This window comes from Pholcus phalangioides, unplaced genomic scaffold (genome assembly GCF_987345545.1).
Source record: "Pholcus phalangioides strain wild (caught in Gottingen) unplaced genomic scaffold, Ppha-v1.0 ptg000020l_1, whole genome shotgun sequence".
Taxonomy (NCBI): domain Eukaryota; kingdom Metazoa; phylum Arthropoda; class Arachnida; order Araneae; family Pholcidae; genus Pholcus; species Pholcus phalangioides.
The window spans coordinates 6,001,735-6,014,003 of record NW_028301613.1 but is presented as its reverse complement, the minus strand read 5'-3'; the positions used below and the strand labels follow the sequence as shown (position 1 = coordinate 6,014,003).

The window sequence follows — 12,269 nt, the reverse complement described above, 5'->3', positions numbered from 1 at the left end:
GTTAAATGTAATGTTCCATATAGATCACTTCTGAATGTTGTGAAGTACCTTCAACAAGATACTCGGAATCTGTTGGAAATATTTCAAGATGGTAGTCAAGACTCATCCATTCTCGGAAATAATTGGTCGCTTGCATTGACTGCTGTGCTGGAAATAGAAAAACTCTCAAGGAATATGTCTGTTCCCATCAATGGGTTCTTGAAAGGTAAAGATTTCCTTAAATTAATTTGTCAATACCAGAACTAGGTAATTCAGTTCTATATGTGTTTTGAGGAAATTGTATTTGAACAAAAGACATATTTTTGCATTATAGACAAACTCATAAAACTAAAAATGAAACTATGAAACCCACAAAAATATCTCTGTTCAGAGAGGGTTTGCAAATTGCTTTTTTGATTTGGTTATATATTAATTCACTTCATTTTGTGCACTTATATCTGATTTTCAAGTTACATGGCTGTAGTATTCAATCCATGAACTTGATTGCATGGAATTCAAGAAAATGTTGCGAAGATCAAATTAATGCATTGGGAAATGATGTAATTGCTAATTTTCCATAACCTGTAGAAACATTATCATGGTGGTTTTTTTTTCAATAACTTTTTATTATTTGATTATTCACCTATGTATATTTATAATAGGCGATTCATTTTTTTCTAGGAATGTGCTTAGAGAGAGAAAATGTTGTTGGCGAGACAGATTTTCTCATTGGACGACTGCTGTTACTTAGTGTGTGCCAGTGTCCATCTTTAGCAAAATCCTGGTGTGTTTTTGCTTCATGGTGTTACAGATGGGGTCGTAAAGTTATTGATAATGCCAGGTAAATGTGAGAAGTCATTATTGTATGTATTGATTGACAAGTCTATGCTTTAGATTAAGTTGAATATTTCCAAATGATGTTATTATGACTATGAAGTAGATCATCGTAGCAACTAAAAAATCAATATTGGTACCAAAATTTTTCTGCGCAATTGCCATATTAGAATCTAAAGATGATGCAAAACTTTCTTATTTCATGGCAGTGTGTCCAACATGGTAAGGGATCACCAAGTCTTTTAAAAATCTAATAAATAATATATTGAGGACTGGTATGCTTGAGGGAAAAAAACCATGCTCGTGGCTACTGAGATACCTTGGTAGTGCCTAAATTGTTTTCCCTCGATTTGTCTAGCACTGCCCAAAAACAACTGTTGTTTTTTCATTCAATGAAATTTCATTTGTGATCAAGATTTGAAGTATTGAATAAACTTTTGGTGTCTATATTCAATATTGTGGGGCTATATTACTTTTTATATGTTCTTCAGCAATTCAAGTATGACTCTGCTCCCGGAGGAAGAAATAAAACTTCAGTCTCTCGTGCCAAATGTGAGTTTTTACTTTTCTCATTATGTGTAGAATCTACTAATAGGTATATTTCAATTTCAAAATTAATGTTTGGTTTTTGCAATAACTGTCAAAGTTTAATCATTTAATGGGAATTTTTTTTCACCGACATAATAATAATTGTTGAATGTAACTAATGCCACTTTGTTTACCTGCCAGATTTTAAGACGATGAATAGGCTTGCCTAGTAATAGTATAAAAAAGTTTGTCTTATACAATAATTTTTCTAAAAAAGTTTTTTTTTTTTGCCCTCTTCTCTTACATAAATAAAAGGCTAAATTTTTTTTGTGATATTTCATCGTAAATAAACATGATTATCGGAACATTAATATATCAGTTTTATAATTTTCAGGTTTCTAAAGAAGAGCTTGATATAATTCTGAGTATCATAACAAGCTTGCATTGCTCTTCAGGTGAATGGGGCAGCCAAGATAGTGTAAGGAACTTGCTGTGACTTTTCTCGTCCGAAGGAATTTATTTTTTATTTTTTAAATTCAGTATATTAGTTATCTTTAATTTCTTTTTACTTTCAGGATTATTCAGAAAATGGGGCAGAGAAGACGCACAGATTATTGTTGAGCAGCTGTCCCTTCCTGTTGTTGGTGCCAAACTTCGAGAAAGTTGTCGAAGGCCTTGTCGAAATTTGGCAGAAGGCTTCCAGCCGAATGTATTATTACTATAAAATAGCTGCTCAGAGTTATCTTCAATACCTTCAGTTGAATGGGATGGTAAGATTTCATTATTGTCTGATAAATATCTTTTTAGTAATATTGGTGTACATGTTATGGCCAATGTCTGTGGTCTGGGCAGTTGCCCTAGACACATTATACATGTGTCACAATGACACATGTATAATTTAAAAAAAAAGGAATTTTATTCTCTTATATTTATCAGTTTGAGAAAAACAAATCTTAAGATGTGCCTACATGGCAAGTACTTGGGTTCCTCAGTGGAAAGGGTGTAATAAATAAATGCACCTGGCAGTTGCGCTATTTGACATTCCATTGACATGTGGCACAAGTCTTTTTGATGTGCCAACTGGCAATCAGATGCTCCTAAATCTCCTCATTTGTCTAGTGAAAATTGCTTATCTTGTGATAAATTATATGGTGTGACATCCCGTACACAATCCTGACCTCCCACTGAATAGCTCAACCTAATATATATATATATATCCCCCCAGGAAAACTGTCACAATGTTGTTTATTTTTCTTTTTTCTCTATCATCCATATTGTCAAATAGCATTGAAATCAATAGAAATTAAAAAGCACCTAACCTTAATATTTAAGTAAAATTTGTATTTCTTGTTCGTAAGAATTCACCATTTTACATCTATATAGCTCCAGTAAAAGTGTTTTTTACACTTTTTCCTTAAAATTCTTCCAGATTGTTCTGTAGTAGCACTGATTGTTCTGTGATGTACGTCACAGATTTCGGCATATTCTGTTTTGGGGTGTGCAAGATTGTAATATCTGCATTTCTCTGACTCTACCCAAAAAAGCTGCCAGATTGTGTTCAGAGCATCCAAGTGGTGCAGTGGTGGGATTCTCATCTTCCACAATGAATGTTACAGGCAGGATCCACGAGTTCAATTTGGGAAGAGAACATAGAAAACAAGTTCTTTACCTACCGAGCTTGGGGCACCCTTCATTTTCCATCCCACTCCATTGGTAGAAAATTTTCATATGGCAATATGACCAGAGTTAGTGTACAGTGAAGTGGTAGATTGTGTTCAGAGGGTGAAACTATTTTTCTTCTGTTAAAATGATGTCTCTCTGTCAAGCTTCAATGAAATATTCATCCGACTATGATGATCACATGATGATGTGTGAAGTTGATCTAGAAGGTTTTTCAATATTCCAGCTTTAATATATAATTGTCATCACACCCTTTTTGACTGTGTTTTCCATTAGTTTCTTTTATTTAATTATACTCAACAGCATCATGCAAGAGACAGAACAGAAGATGACAATGTCACAGCGACGCTCAGGTTGTTGAGGTTGGTCGTCAAGCATGCCTCTGAATTGAGGGAAGTGCTAGAGGATGGTTTGGCAAACACACCAACTGCCCCTTGGAGAGGTTTGTATTTTAGCTTTTCTGCATTCAAATATGAATTTTAAGTTGCACATATATTAAAAGCTACAGTGAATTGACATGGATACCATTTAACCCAAGCGGTTCTTAAACTTTAGTCACTCTTAGCTCTCTTGCCTATTGGTTCACCTGCAGCTCCCCAAACTAGTTTAATAGATATTGTTCATTCATAAAATAACCACTTCAAAGCATAAATAGGCAATACACATCAATATTTCCAGCTTGTCAGGTGGCCCCTGACAAAGGCCGGCAATACGCGACACACACACTTTGAGAAACACTGGTTTAACCTTTTGACGAATTAAATTTATGAAGTTTCTTCCATGTTTGTTGATTGTGTGTTTCTCCAAAGCTTGGTTAGATGGAACTTTACAAGTAATAACTGTCTTGAAATTGTCAAATTGAATATGAACAAAACCTTTTTACCATCACCACATATGCCAGACCACAAGGTTTTATAAATCCCAGGCGGTACATAGCCATAGCCATAGCGACTAAAAATATGGTATTGTTGCCTAAAATTCCCTATTTAGATTACTAAATTGGAGTTTCAGGACAACATAAACCTTTCTGATTTTGTTTTAGTGCACAAGCATGTAAAGGTCAGTTCAGAGACAGATTGCAGCCTCAGTAGTGCCTGAAGCACCCATAACTCTGACAGCATAAATATGTGCTCCGGCATGTACCAATTTGTTAGAAATTCCCGAGAAGAATGTTTGAGGAACATGTATGGTTAAATAGTTGTATCATTTTCTGACCTGAACATCAAAGTATGGTGGGCAAGAAGTATTCAGAGAAGGAAGGATTCATCCAGAAACTCAAAAACATGGCGAATGCTTATGAGGGGGGGGGGATTGTGAATAAAGTAAATCTAAATCCAGTATTTTATATATATATATATATATATATATATATATACACACACTATAAAGTTTATAAAACTTCTTCTATAAAACTTGACAAATACAACCAATATGCTTATCAATCAAATTTTCTCAAATGTAATCGACAGGCTTTATGGTTGCATTTTCCAAGTTTTACAAAAGAATCCCAGCCTATGACCAGAATTACACTATAAAAGTTTGATAAAAGATATTTTACAAAACTTAAAAATACAACCAATAAAACTATTGGTTGCATTTGCGTGAATGTAACCAATGTTATTATTGGTTGCATTTTTCAAGTTTTATAAAAGAATTTTTATTGAACTTTTATAGTGTAATCCCAGCCTTAGATCAACTCAGCAGGTTGACACCAACATCTTAAAAGCACGGGCAGCACCAGTACTAAGAGTGTCACCAAGAATAAGTGAAAAGAATGCAAAAATGTCAATAACAAGACTTGTACTCATTCAACGAAGACAGATTTTCAATTTCGTTCTATTGAGTTAATATTTATTTATTGTCCTAATTACATTAATCAATTTAATTTGTTGCTATCCTTTCAAATGCAGCCGATTGTTGAACCGATAACTTGAATATCATTTTAAGTTTCACTCAGTCCCGTAACTTTTCCCATATTTTAGTGTTAAAATATTTTAACCACTTTTTTAAATAAATGAAAAATAAATAATAATTTAAAAATAAAATTTTTAAAATAATGTTAAAAAATAATATGGGGTTTAAATAATATTTTAATTAGGGCTGGTCAAATTAATCGGGTCGGTTAATCGATCAATTATTAATCACAGTTTAAAATTTCAGTTGAGATAATCAACTTGATCTAAATTTGTATTAAAATTTTTAATAAAAGTTTATGAATTAACTCGATTTGTTTTGGAAAAACCGATTAGATATCATTAAAAATCATGTTCTATGCAGAACATTATTGTCTCCACTATTAACTATTTTTCCACTCCACTATTTTTCGTATTCTTGGATGCATCAGCTCATCTCCTCACAAGTACCATTCGAGAGGATTTTCTAGGAAAACAAGTAACAGTATAATCGAAAGTAGTTTCGAAATCAGTGAATAATAACCAAAAATAACTGATTTTTTTCTCCCTTCAAAAAACGACAAGATTGAAGTGAAGAAATGTATTATGTATTAATTATGTTCAGCATATTAAATTTCTTGAAGCGGGCAGCCTTTTTAATGTAACCTTCATTAATTAACCTTTGTTTATGTCTACTGAATAGGTGAGTGAAATGAATAAAATATATTTTTATAGCATCTATTAATATTATTTGGTCACAAAAATATTCGATTCAAATTTGATTAATCTGCCGATTAGTCGATTAAAAATTTTAATAGATTTCCAGCCCTAATTTTAAAAATAAACACTTTTTTAAGTTTTCTTCCTTCAAGTTCAAAATTTTTGGTAATGAGAAAATTTTTTTAAATATCATGTAATAGAATTTAGCAATAGAACTAGAATTTAGCATTTAGCAATCAAATTTAGGCAATTTGTTTGTCTGCTGTTAAAACATGAATGACTTTTTCACGAAAGAAGGGCAAAAAATAGTCAAAAATCACTGCACTTTTTGACGGAAAAAAATCCTGTATACACTTTATTTATTATTTGTTTCATTTGTATCAGTATCATGTATGCATCTGTTTCCGTAATAACAATACATACTTCTAGTTCATTTCAAATATTATCATTCAATAATTAAATATGAATGCATTTGAATGACTTTATTTATGAATTTCTTCATCTCCAATAGTTTGACATGCCTGGTACGATATTCATAAATAGCACTGTTATTTTATTTTAATCTTTCTTTTTTATTCTTTCCACTCTGGAATCAAAATATCTGTTAAGTTGAACTAATGATAACGTATTTTGTAAGTATTTTGTAGTAAAGTATTTTGTCGGCCGCTGCAGGTAAGACAATATTTAGCTGTAATTATTTTTATCCAGTGTCGCAAGGTAATACCTAATGTTTGTTTTCATTTTATTTTTTATTTAAATTAAAAAAAAGTGATACAGTTGCAAGTTTTCTTTTTAGTTCTTTTATCCCGTTCAGTTTTAGTAAAAAGAAAACAATTTGTAATTTTCTGTACTATATATTATATGGCGGTACATTACTGTAAGTCAGATGGAAATAGAAATATTGATATAATTTGTTCTGTAGGTATTATTCCTCAACTTTTCTCCCGCCTCAATCATCCAGAGCCTTATGTGCGACAGAGTATATCAGATCTTCTGTGCAGGGTGGCACAGGATTCTCCTCATCTCATAGTGTTTCCAGCTGTTGTCGGTTCTCTCACTCTCAAAGCTGGACCTCATCTACCAGAGGAAGCATCAAGTAAGTAAGGCTTACAATACGTTTTGAACAGTGAGAGAAGCATTGCTGCCGGGTCTCTCATATTTTCTGGCAGGTTTCCCTAATTTCTGTCTGGTCTCCTGAACTCCCAAAAAGTTCATGTACAAATACATACACAAACACGAAGGTCGCAACAGGCAAATTGCCCAATGAGGTGACTAAAAGAAGATGCCCATGAAAAACTTGGATGTCAAATATAACCAAAATACAGTTATTCATTATAAAAACATGTATCACGAAAGAAACAACTAATAATTAATACTACATAATACACTGCCCACGTTATGGTATGCATAGCTTCTCGATTTATTCCACTATGTTTATCGTACTCCTTTTTGAACATGTCAATTGTGTTAGAATTCACGATCTCTCTGGAGGTAAGCTATTCTATTTATTGACAGCCCTATTAAAGAAAAACTCCCTGCAACACCACAACCTGGAGTTGTCCCTTACTAAGCGACACTATCCCCTTGTCATCAAAGAGCAATTGATTGGCAGTGTATTAATAACTCTATGGTCCAACCTATCCATCCCGATGAAAACTTTAACCACTGATAATATCCCCGTTCCCTTCCTTTGGCCTGGTGCTTTTTTTTTTTGGTTAATTAGATTCAAGAGGCAATTTGGCCCACTGTTGGATGATAATCGACAATGGCTGACATAATGACTTTTTTTAGCCAATTACTGGCAGTTATAGCTGATTCAGTTAATTTTTTCCCTTATCTGACACTAATTTTTTGCGTATAATTCTTCAATACAGTAATACTTCGACTTATGTCAAACCTCACATTATGTAGAGAGAAATGTTTTCCCCGAAAGAGTTGCATAAAAAAATATGAATAGATGAAAAAGAATTTGAAAAAATCTGCAGATTTATTAGCTCGCTTCTCTTCCTGAAGAGTGTGGGGGGGGGGGGGTATTACTATCAAAAATGTTTACCTCATCTTTCGTTGCCAGTCTGGAAATGCATTAATGATATATGTTAGGGTATCACTGCATTTCTTTTGATGCAGTTTTAGATCATCACCAGAATTTTTAGTTTTTAAACTTGAGATTCTAGGGAAAAATTTCTTATGAGTATGTTAATTTAAGAACAAATCCTTACTTTTTTAATGACAAAAGTCCCTTTTATATCCTTTATCTCTAAGGTTTTTGCATAGAATTCCTATCAACATCAACAATCATGGTTCCAGCAATTTGAGAGAAATAATGTCACTGTTATGTGCTACATCACAAAACCAGAGCTAGACAAATCTATCACCCGACGTGACCAGGGCATGTAAAAATTTTGACTAAGCATGTATTCTCAACCACATGCCCAATGCTAGCATTATACTGATTTGCAGCATGTATTATTTTAAGTTACACGTCCTACTGGGCAGGTAGATTTTTGTCCACCCCTGCTCTGAACTCCCTTTAATAAGTAATTGGTTGCATTTAATGAAGAAGACTCCTAATATTTGTGAAATCAAAAATAAATTTCAGAGATAAACACAATATTATGAAGCATAATTTTTTTTTTACACAGATCTTTTTGGGGCATACTTCTCGGAACAGCTGGAAGATGGTGCAACTGTAGAGTTAGAGAGAACAAGCAGTCAGTCCCAAGACCATTCAGTGTTACAGAACACCATACCAGGTTCCCTTTCTGATGAGGAAGATACAGAAGAGGATCACCAAAAGAATGCAATCATGCAGAATTGTTTTGCTGCTCTTGTTGAAACCCTCGGAAGACAGGATGGGAGGACAATATCTGAAGTGAAAAACTTAGTTCATGAACTTTATCGTATAACTCTGCTGTGGGATGAACTGTGGCTCGGCACGCTGAATCTTCATCACAGTGAAGTTAGCAGGTATTATTAAATCATTTTAAATTTTGTAGCTATATTAACAGGTTGTAAATACATTTTTCAGATAAAATTGTCTTTAACATAAACATAAAAGTCCATATACTGCGAGGCGACTAGGATAGCACATGCATTCTATGATGTGATGTTTGAAAGAATAGGTTATATAAAAGTAAAAGACACTGTTTCTTCTTTTGTGGGAGTTCCACCACGACTCCACTTCAAAAATAAAGAAAAATAAAAGGTAATTTACCAAGGAAGAAGAAAAGTATTGTGTGGTTCATGTTAAAGTCGTATATGAATGACATATTTTGTAAAGGAAACAAGGAAGACCTCAAGGTGGATAACAAATTCTGAATATGTTCGTAGTTTAATATACATATGTAATAAGAATCCTAGAAGTAGAGGAATTTCAATTAAAGTCTACACCATCATGGCACCCATGCATTTTTAAAGAATGAAAGTCTGAAATGACCCAAACAGCCAATCAGTTAGCGACTTAATCAAAATCATAAGTAGGAGATTACCTTCATTTTTATCTTTGGCTTCTGAATCTATCAGATAAGTTATCATTCAGTCCACTGAGGAAACTATTGAAGAAGTGTCAGTCTACTCCTGATGGGGACTACAAGTCAGGGAGAGCATATTGATCGATTGCTAGATCCATGTGCTTGATTGTTAGATATCTCTTCCTGTGATGATGACAAATATTAGGTGTGGAAATGAATTTTAAAATTAAAAACTTTTATTTGCCGCTCTCGTTGGTTATGGTAGGGTTTTTTAACTAGAGTGCCATGAGAGGATCATGGGTGTGCTGTGAAAAAATTAAAAATAAATTAACTAAATTATTTTGTAAATGAAGTACACAGATAATTCAAGTTTTATGACAATAACCATGCAGATCAAAACTAAGACAATTATAGTATTTGATTTTGTACAAGTAATAAGATGTTTGGCATAATAAGCCAGCATAAAATCCACGAGATACCCATTCATAGAAATCATAGCCAAGAAAATGAAATTTCATTAAAAAGAATGTTATTTTATTAATCTTCTCTAATTATAAAATATTTGGAGTAAAATATGAAGAAAAATTTGAAAAACATTTTGTTCTGAGATAATAAAATGTTGATAATGCTGAGAGATAATCTCAGCACATTATTTGAGAAAAATTGTAGATTTTCAAATAATATCTCATTTAGAAAGACTAAACAAGTAAGCAATTCAGTTTGACAAATCTACTGATATCACTGAAAAACCTAACTTTTAGCATTCAGTAAATTTGTGTTCCCAAACCACAAGTAATCCAGTGGTAGTAATCGATCCAGTGACAGATATTTTTGATTTCATCAATAATTGTTTCAATTCTGAAAACTTGTCTGAGGTTTCAACATATGTGTAACGAAAAAGCACAATACTTTTTCCATTCTTAATGTCAGATGCATGCAAATCCAGTTTTTTGGCAATAAACAATATCAAAAATAAAAACCGATCATATCTTGAATCCTTGGAAAAAGCTTTGAGACTGTGCCTGTCTGAAATTTGACCTCGCAAAGAAGCAAAATAGTGTACAAAAACATCACGCTCAAATATCTAAGTTTTGTTACAGGAATTTTATACATATATATAATTTTGAGTCAAGAGTCAACTTACTTATGTCCTTTGATAACAAATATCAGTAAAATATTTGTATGTACTAATTAATTAATCCAATTTTAATTAAAGCAGTAATTGAAATTGAAAATCTACAAACTCAAATTGTACTTTTGAAATACAGGGTGGGAAAAAAGTTCATAAAAAATTTAAAAATGAATAAAAACCGGAAAAATAACAGAAATAAAAATGGTTTTGCAGGGTTAGCAACACTAGGTTGCTGGAATTTTTTTAAGATGGGGGGGGGAATAACTCAAAAATAGCCAATAGGTGGCACTGGTACGAGCAACTTTTATGGAAATATGCAAATGAGGCGGTTATAAGAACTTGCACTCCTAATCCACAACTAGTTCACCATTGTAAACCATGTATGTGAACAAGGATGCTGAGTGCGAAGGATAAAGATTTGTTGGTGAAGTTGTTTTACATGAACCAGGAATCAGCGACCATTGCCTTTTGTAAATTCTGAGTTCAGAACAATGTGAGGACAGGAAAAGCGCCTGTAACAGCCACAGGCCTCATAATGCTTGTTCAGCGGTTTGAGGAAACTAGAATGCTGGAGGATCGTGTTAGAGCCGGATGACCATGTTTAAGGAAGGCAATGTTCGCTATGTGTTGCAGCCGAAATGGAAGCGTTAGTGTCTGAATCAGCTGCAGGGACCAGTAGTGCTCGTGAAGCTGTCAGACACTTGGGCTTACCACCAACCTCGGTACGCAATATTCTTTATAGAATCCTTGATCTGTGCCCATGCAGATTTGAAGTCATGTCATGAACTTTTACCAGCAGATACCGTACAGAGGGAAGCATTTGCGAGGTGGGCTTTCTCCAAAATCAAACAGAATCCCACCTAGGTCTTTAACATCTTGTAGACAGATGAAGCTCATTTTTCACTTCATGGCGACGTTAATACCCATAACTGTCACATCTGGGCGACATCTAATTCACGTGAGTACACGTAGAAACCATTAGAAAAATTCCCATGAACTAGCGATGCTAACCCTGCAAACTGTTTTTTATTTCAGTTATTTTTCCAGTTTTTATGAATTTTTAAAGTTTCTAGGGGCTTTTTGCCCACCCTGTATAAATTTTACTTTTGCCATTGAATGGAAGTTCAACTGTGGTTTCAAGTGCGCCACGAGAGAAAAAAATGTCGAAAACACTGTGTTATGAGAATAAAAATTACTAGAGCCCAATTCAATGTTAAATGCAACTTGAGTGTTTTTTTGACATTGCCACTTTATTTGTGAAATATTTACAGAAGAATCTCGAATTTGGAAAAAGAGATTTCAAAAGTGATGAGCAATACTAATCTTAGCAAAGAAGAAAAGAAAGAAGTTATTCAAGAAAAGTATAATGTGTACATGAAGCCTGTAAGTTTTCTATTGTGATTCTGGTACTTTTCATAGCTTTAAGGAAACATTTATTTTTCTGGATGACTTTTCTTTCCGGGTTCACCTCAGCACAATATCCAGAAAAATAAATGTTTCCTTGATATCTTGGGCTGAGAAAAAAGCCATCTATCTCACTTTAATAGCTTTGTTTAAATGTTATGTAACAAAGCTATCTACTTAAAGTGCTACTTAGCAAAATCCCCTTTACTATTTAACATAGTGGGGGGCAACACAAGGAATGTTTCTCAATATTTATTGCAGATCATTATAAGACACTTTTTGGTCTGGATTATGTCTCCTCAAGTCCTCATGAGTAAAGGCACTAACATAAAATACAGGATGTCAAAAATTTATTTACAGTACCAATAATTTACGCTAATTCAAGCAGCGATTCAAATACACTCAGTAATATTCTAAATACACAGAAAACACACATGTAAGATGTTTCTCTTTCTTCCCCATCTGTCAAGCTGCCTATTTATTTACATGAGGAAGTTTCCAGAACATGGGGGGGGGGGTAAATTCTCACCCCTCCTGTACTTAAAGTGTAAAAGTGGAAAACAATAAAAGTGCCAAAAAAAAATTAATTAAAACACTGTTTTTCACGTTAAAGTGTCAAGTGAGCAATTC

At 33.4% G+C, this 12,269-nt stretch overlaps 1 protein-coding gene across 2 annotated transcripts in view; it reads left to right on the top strand.

The window, feature by feature from the left end:
- The window catches only part of nonC (serine/threonine-protein kinase Smg1), a 103,890-nt gene that overhangs the window by 53,802 nt on the left and 37,819 nt on the right, over nucleotides 1–12,269 (top strand). For both annotated transcript variants that reach the window (XM_089248746.1, XM_089248745.1), the window contains 9 exons: nucleotides 24–205; nucleotides 661–820; nucleotides 1,305–1,365; nucleotides 1,736–1,819; nucleotides 1,917–2,111; nucleotides 3,325–3,463; nucleotides 6,556–6,729; nucleotides 8,276–8,600; nucleotides 11,507–11,618. In XM_089248746.1, the coding sequence (XP_089104872.1) occupies nucleotides 24–205; nucleotides 661–820; nucleotides 1,305–1,365; nucleotides 1,736–1,819; nucleotides 1,917–2,111; nucleotides 3,325–3,463; nucleotides 6,556–6,729; nucleotides 8,276–8,600; nucleotides 11,507–11,618 (1,432 nt within the window). The remainder of the gene's footprint in view (nucleotides 1–23; nucleotides 206–660; nucleotides 821–1,304; nucleotides 1,366–1,735; nucleotides 1,820–1,916; nucleotides 2,112–3,324; nucleotides 3,464–6,555; nucleotides 6,730–8,275; nucleotides 8,601–11,506; nucleotides 11,619–12,269) is intronic.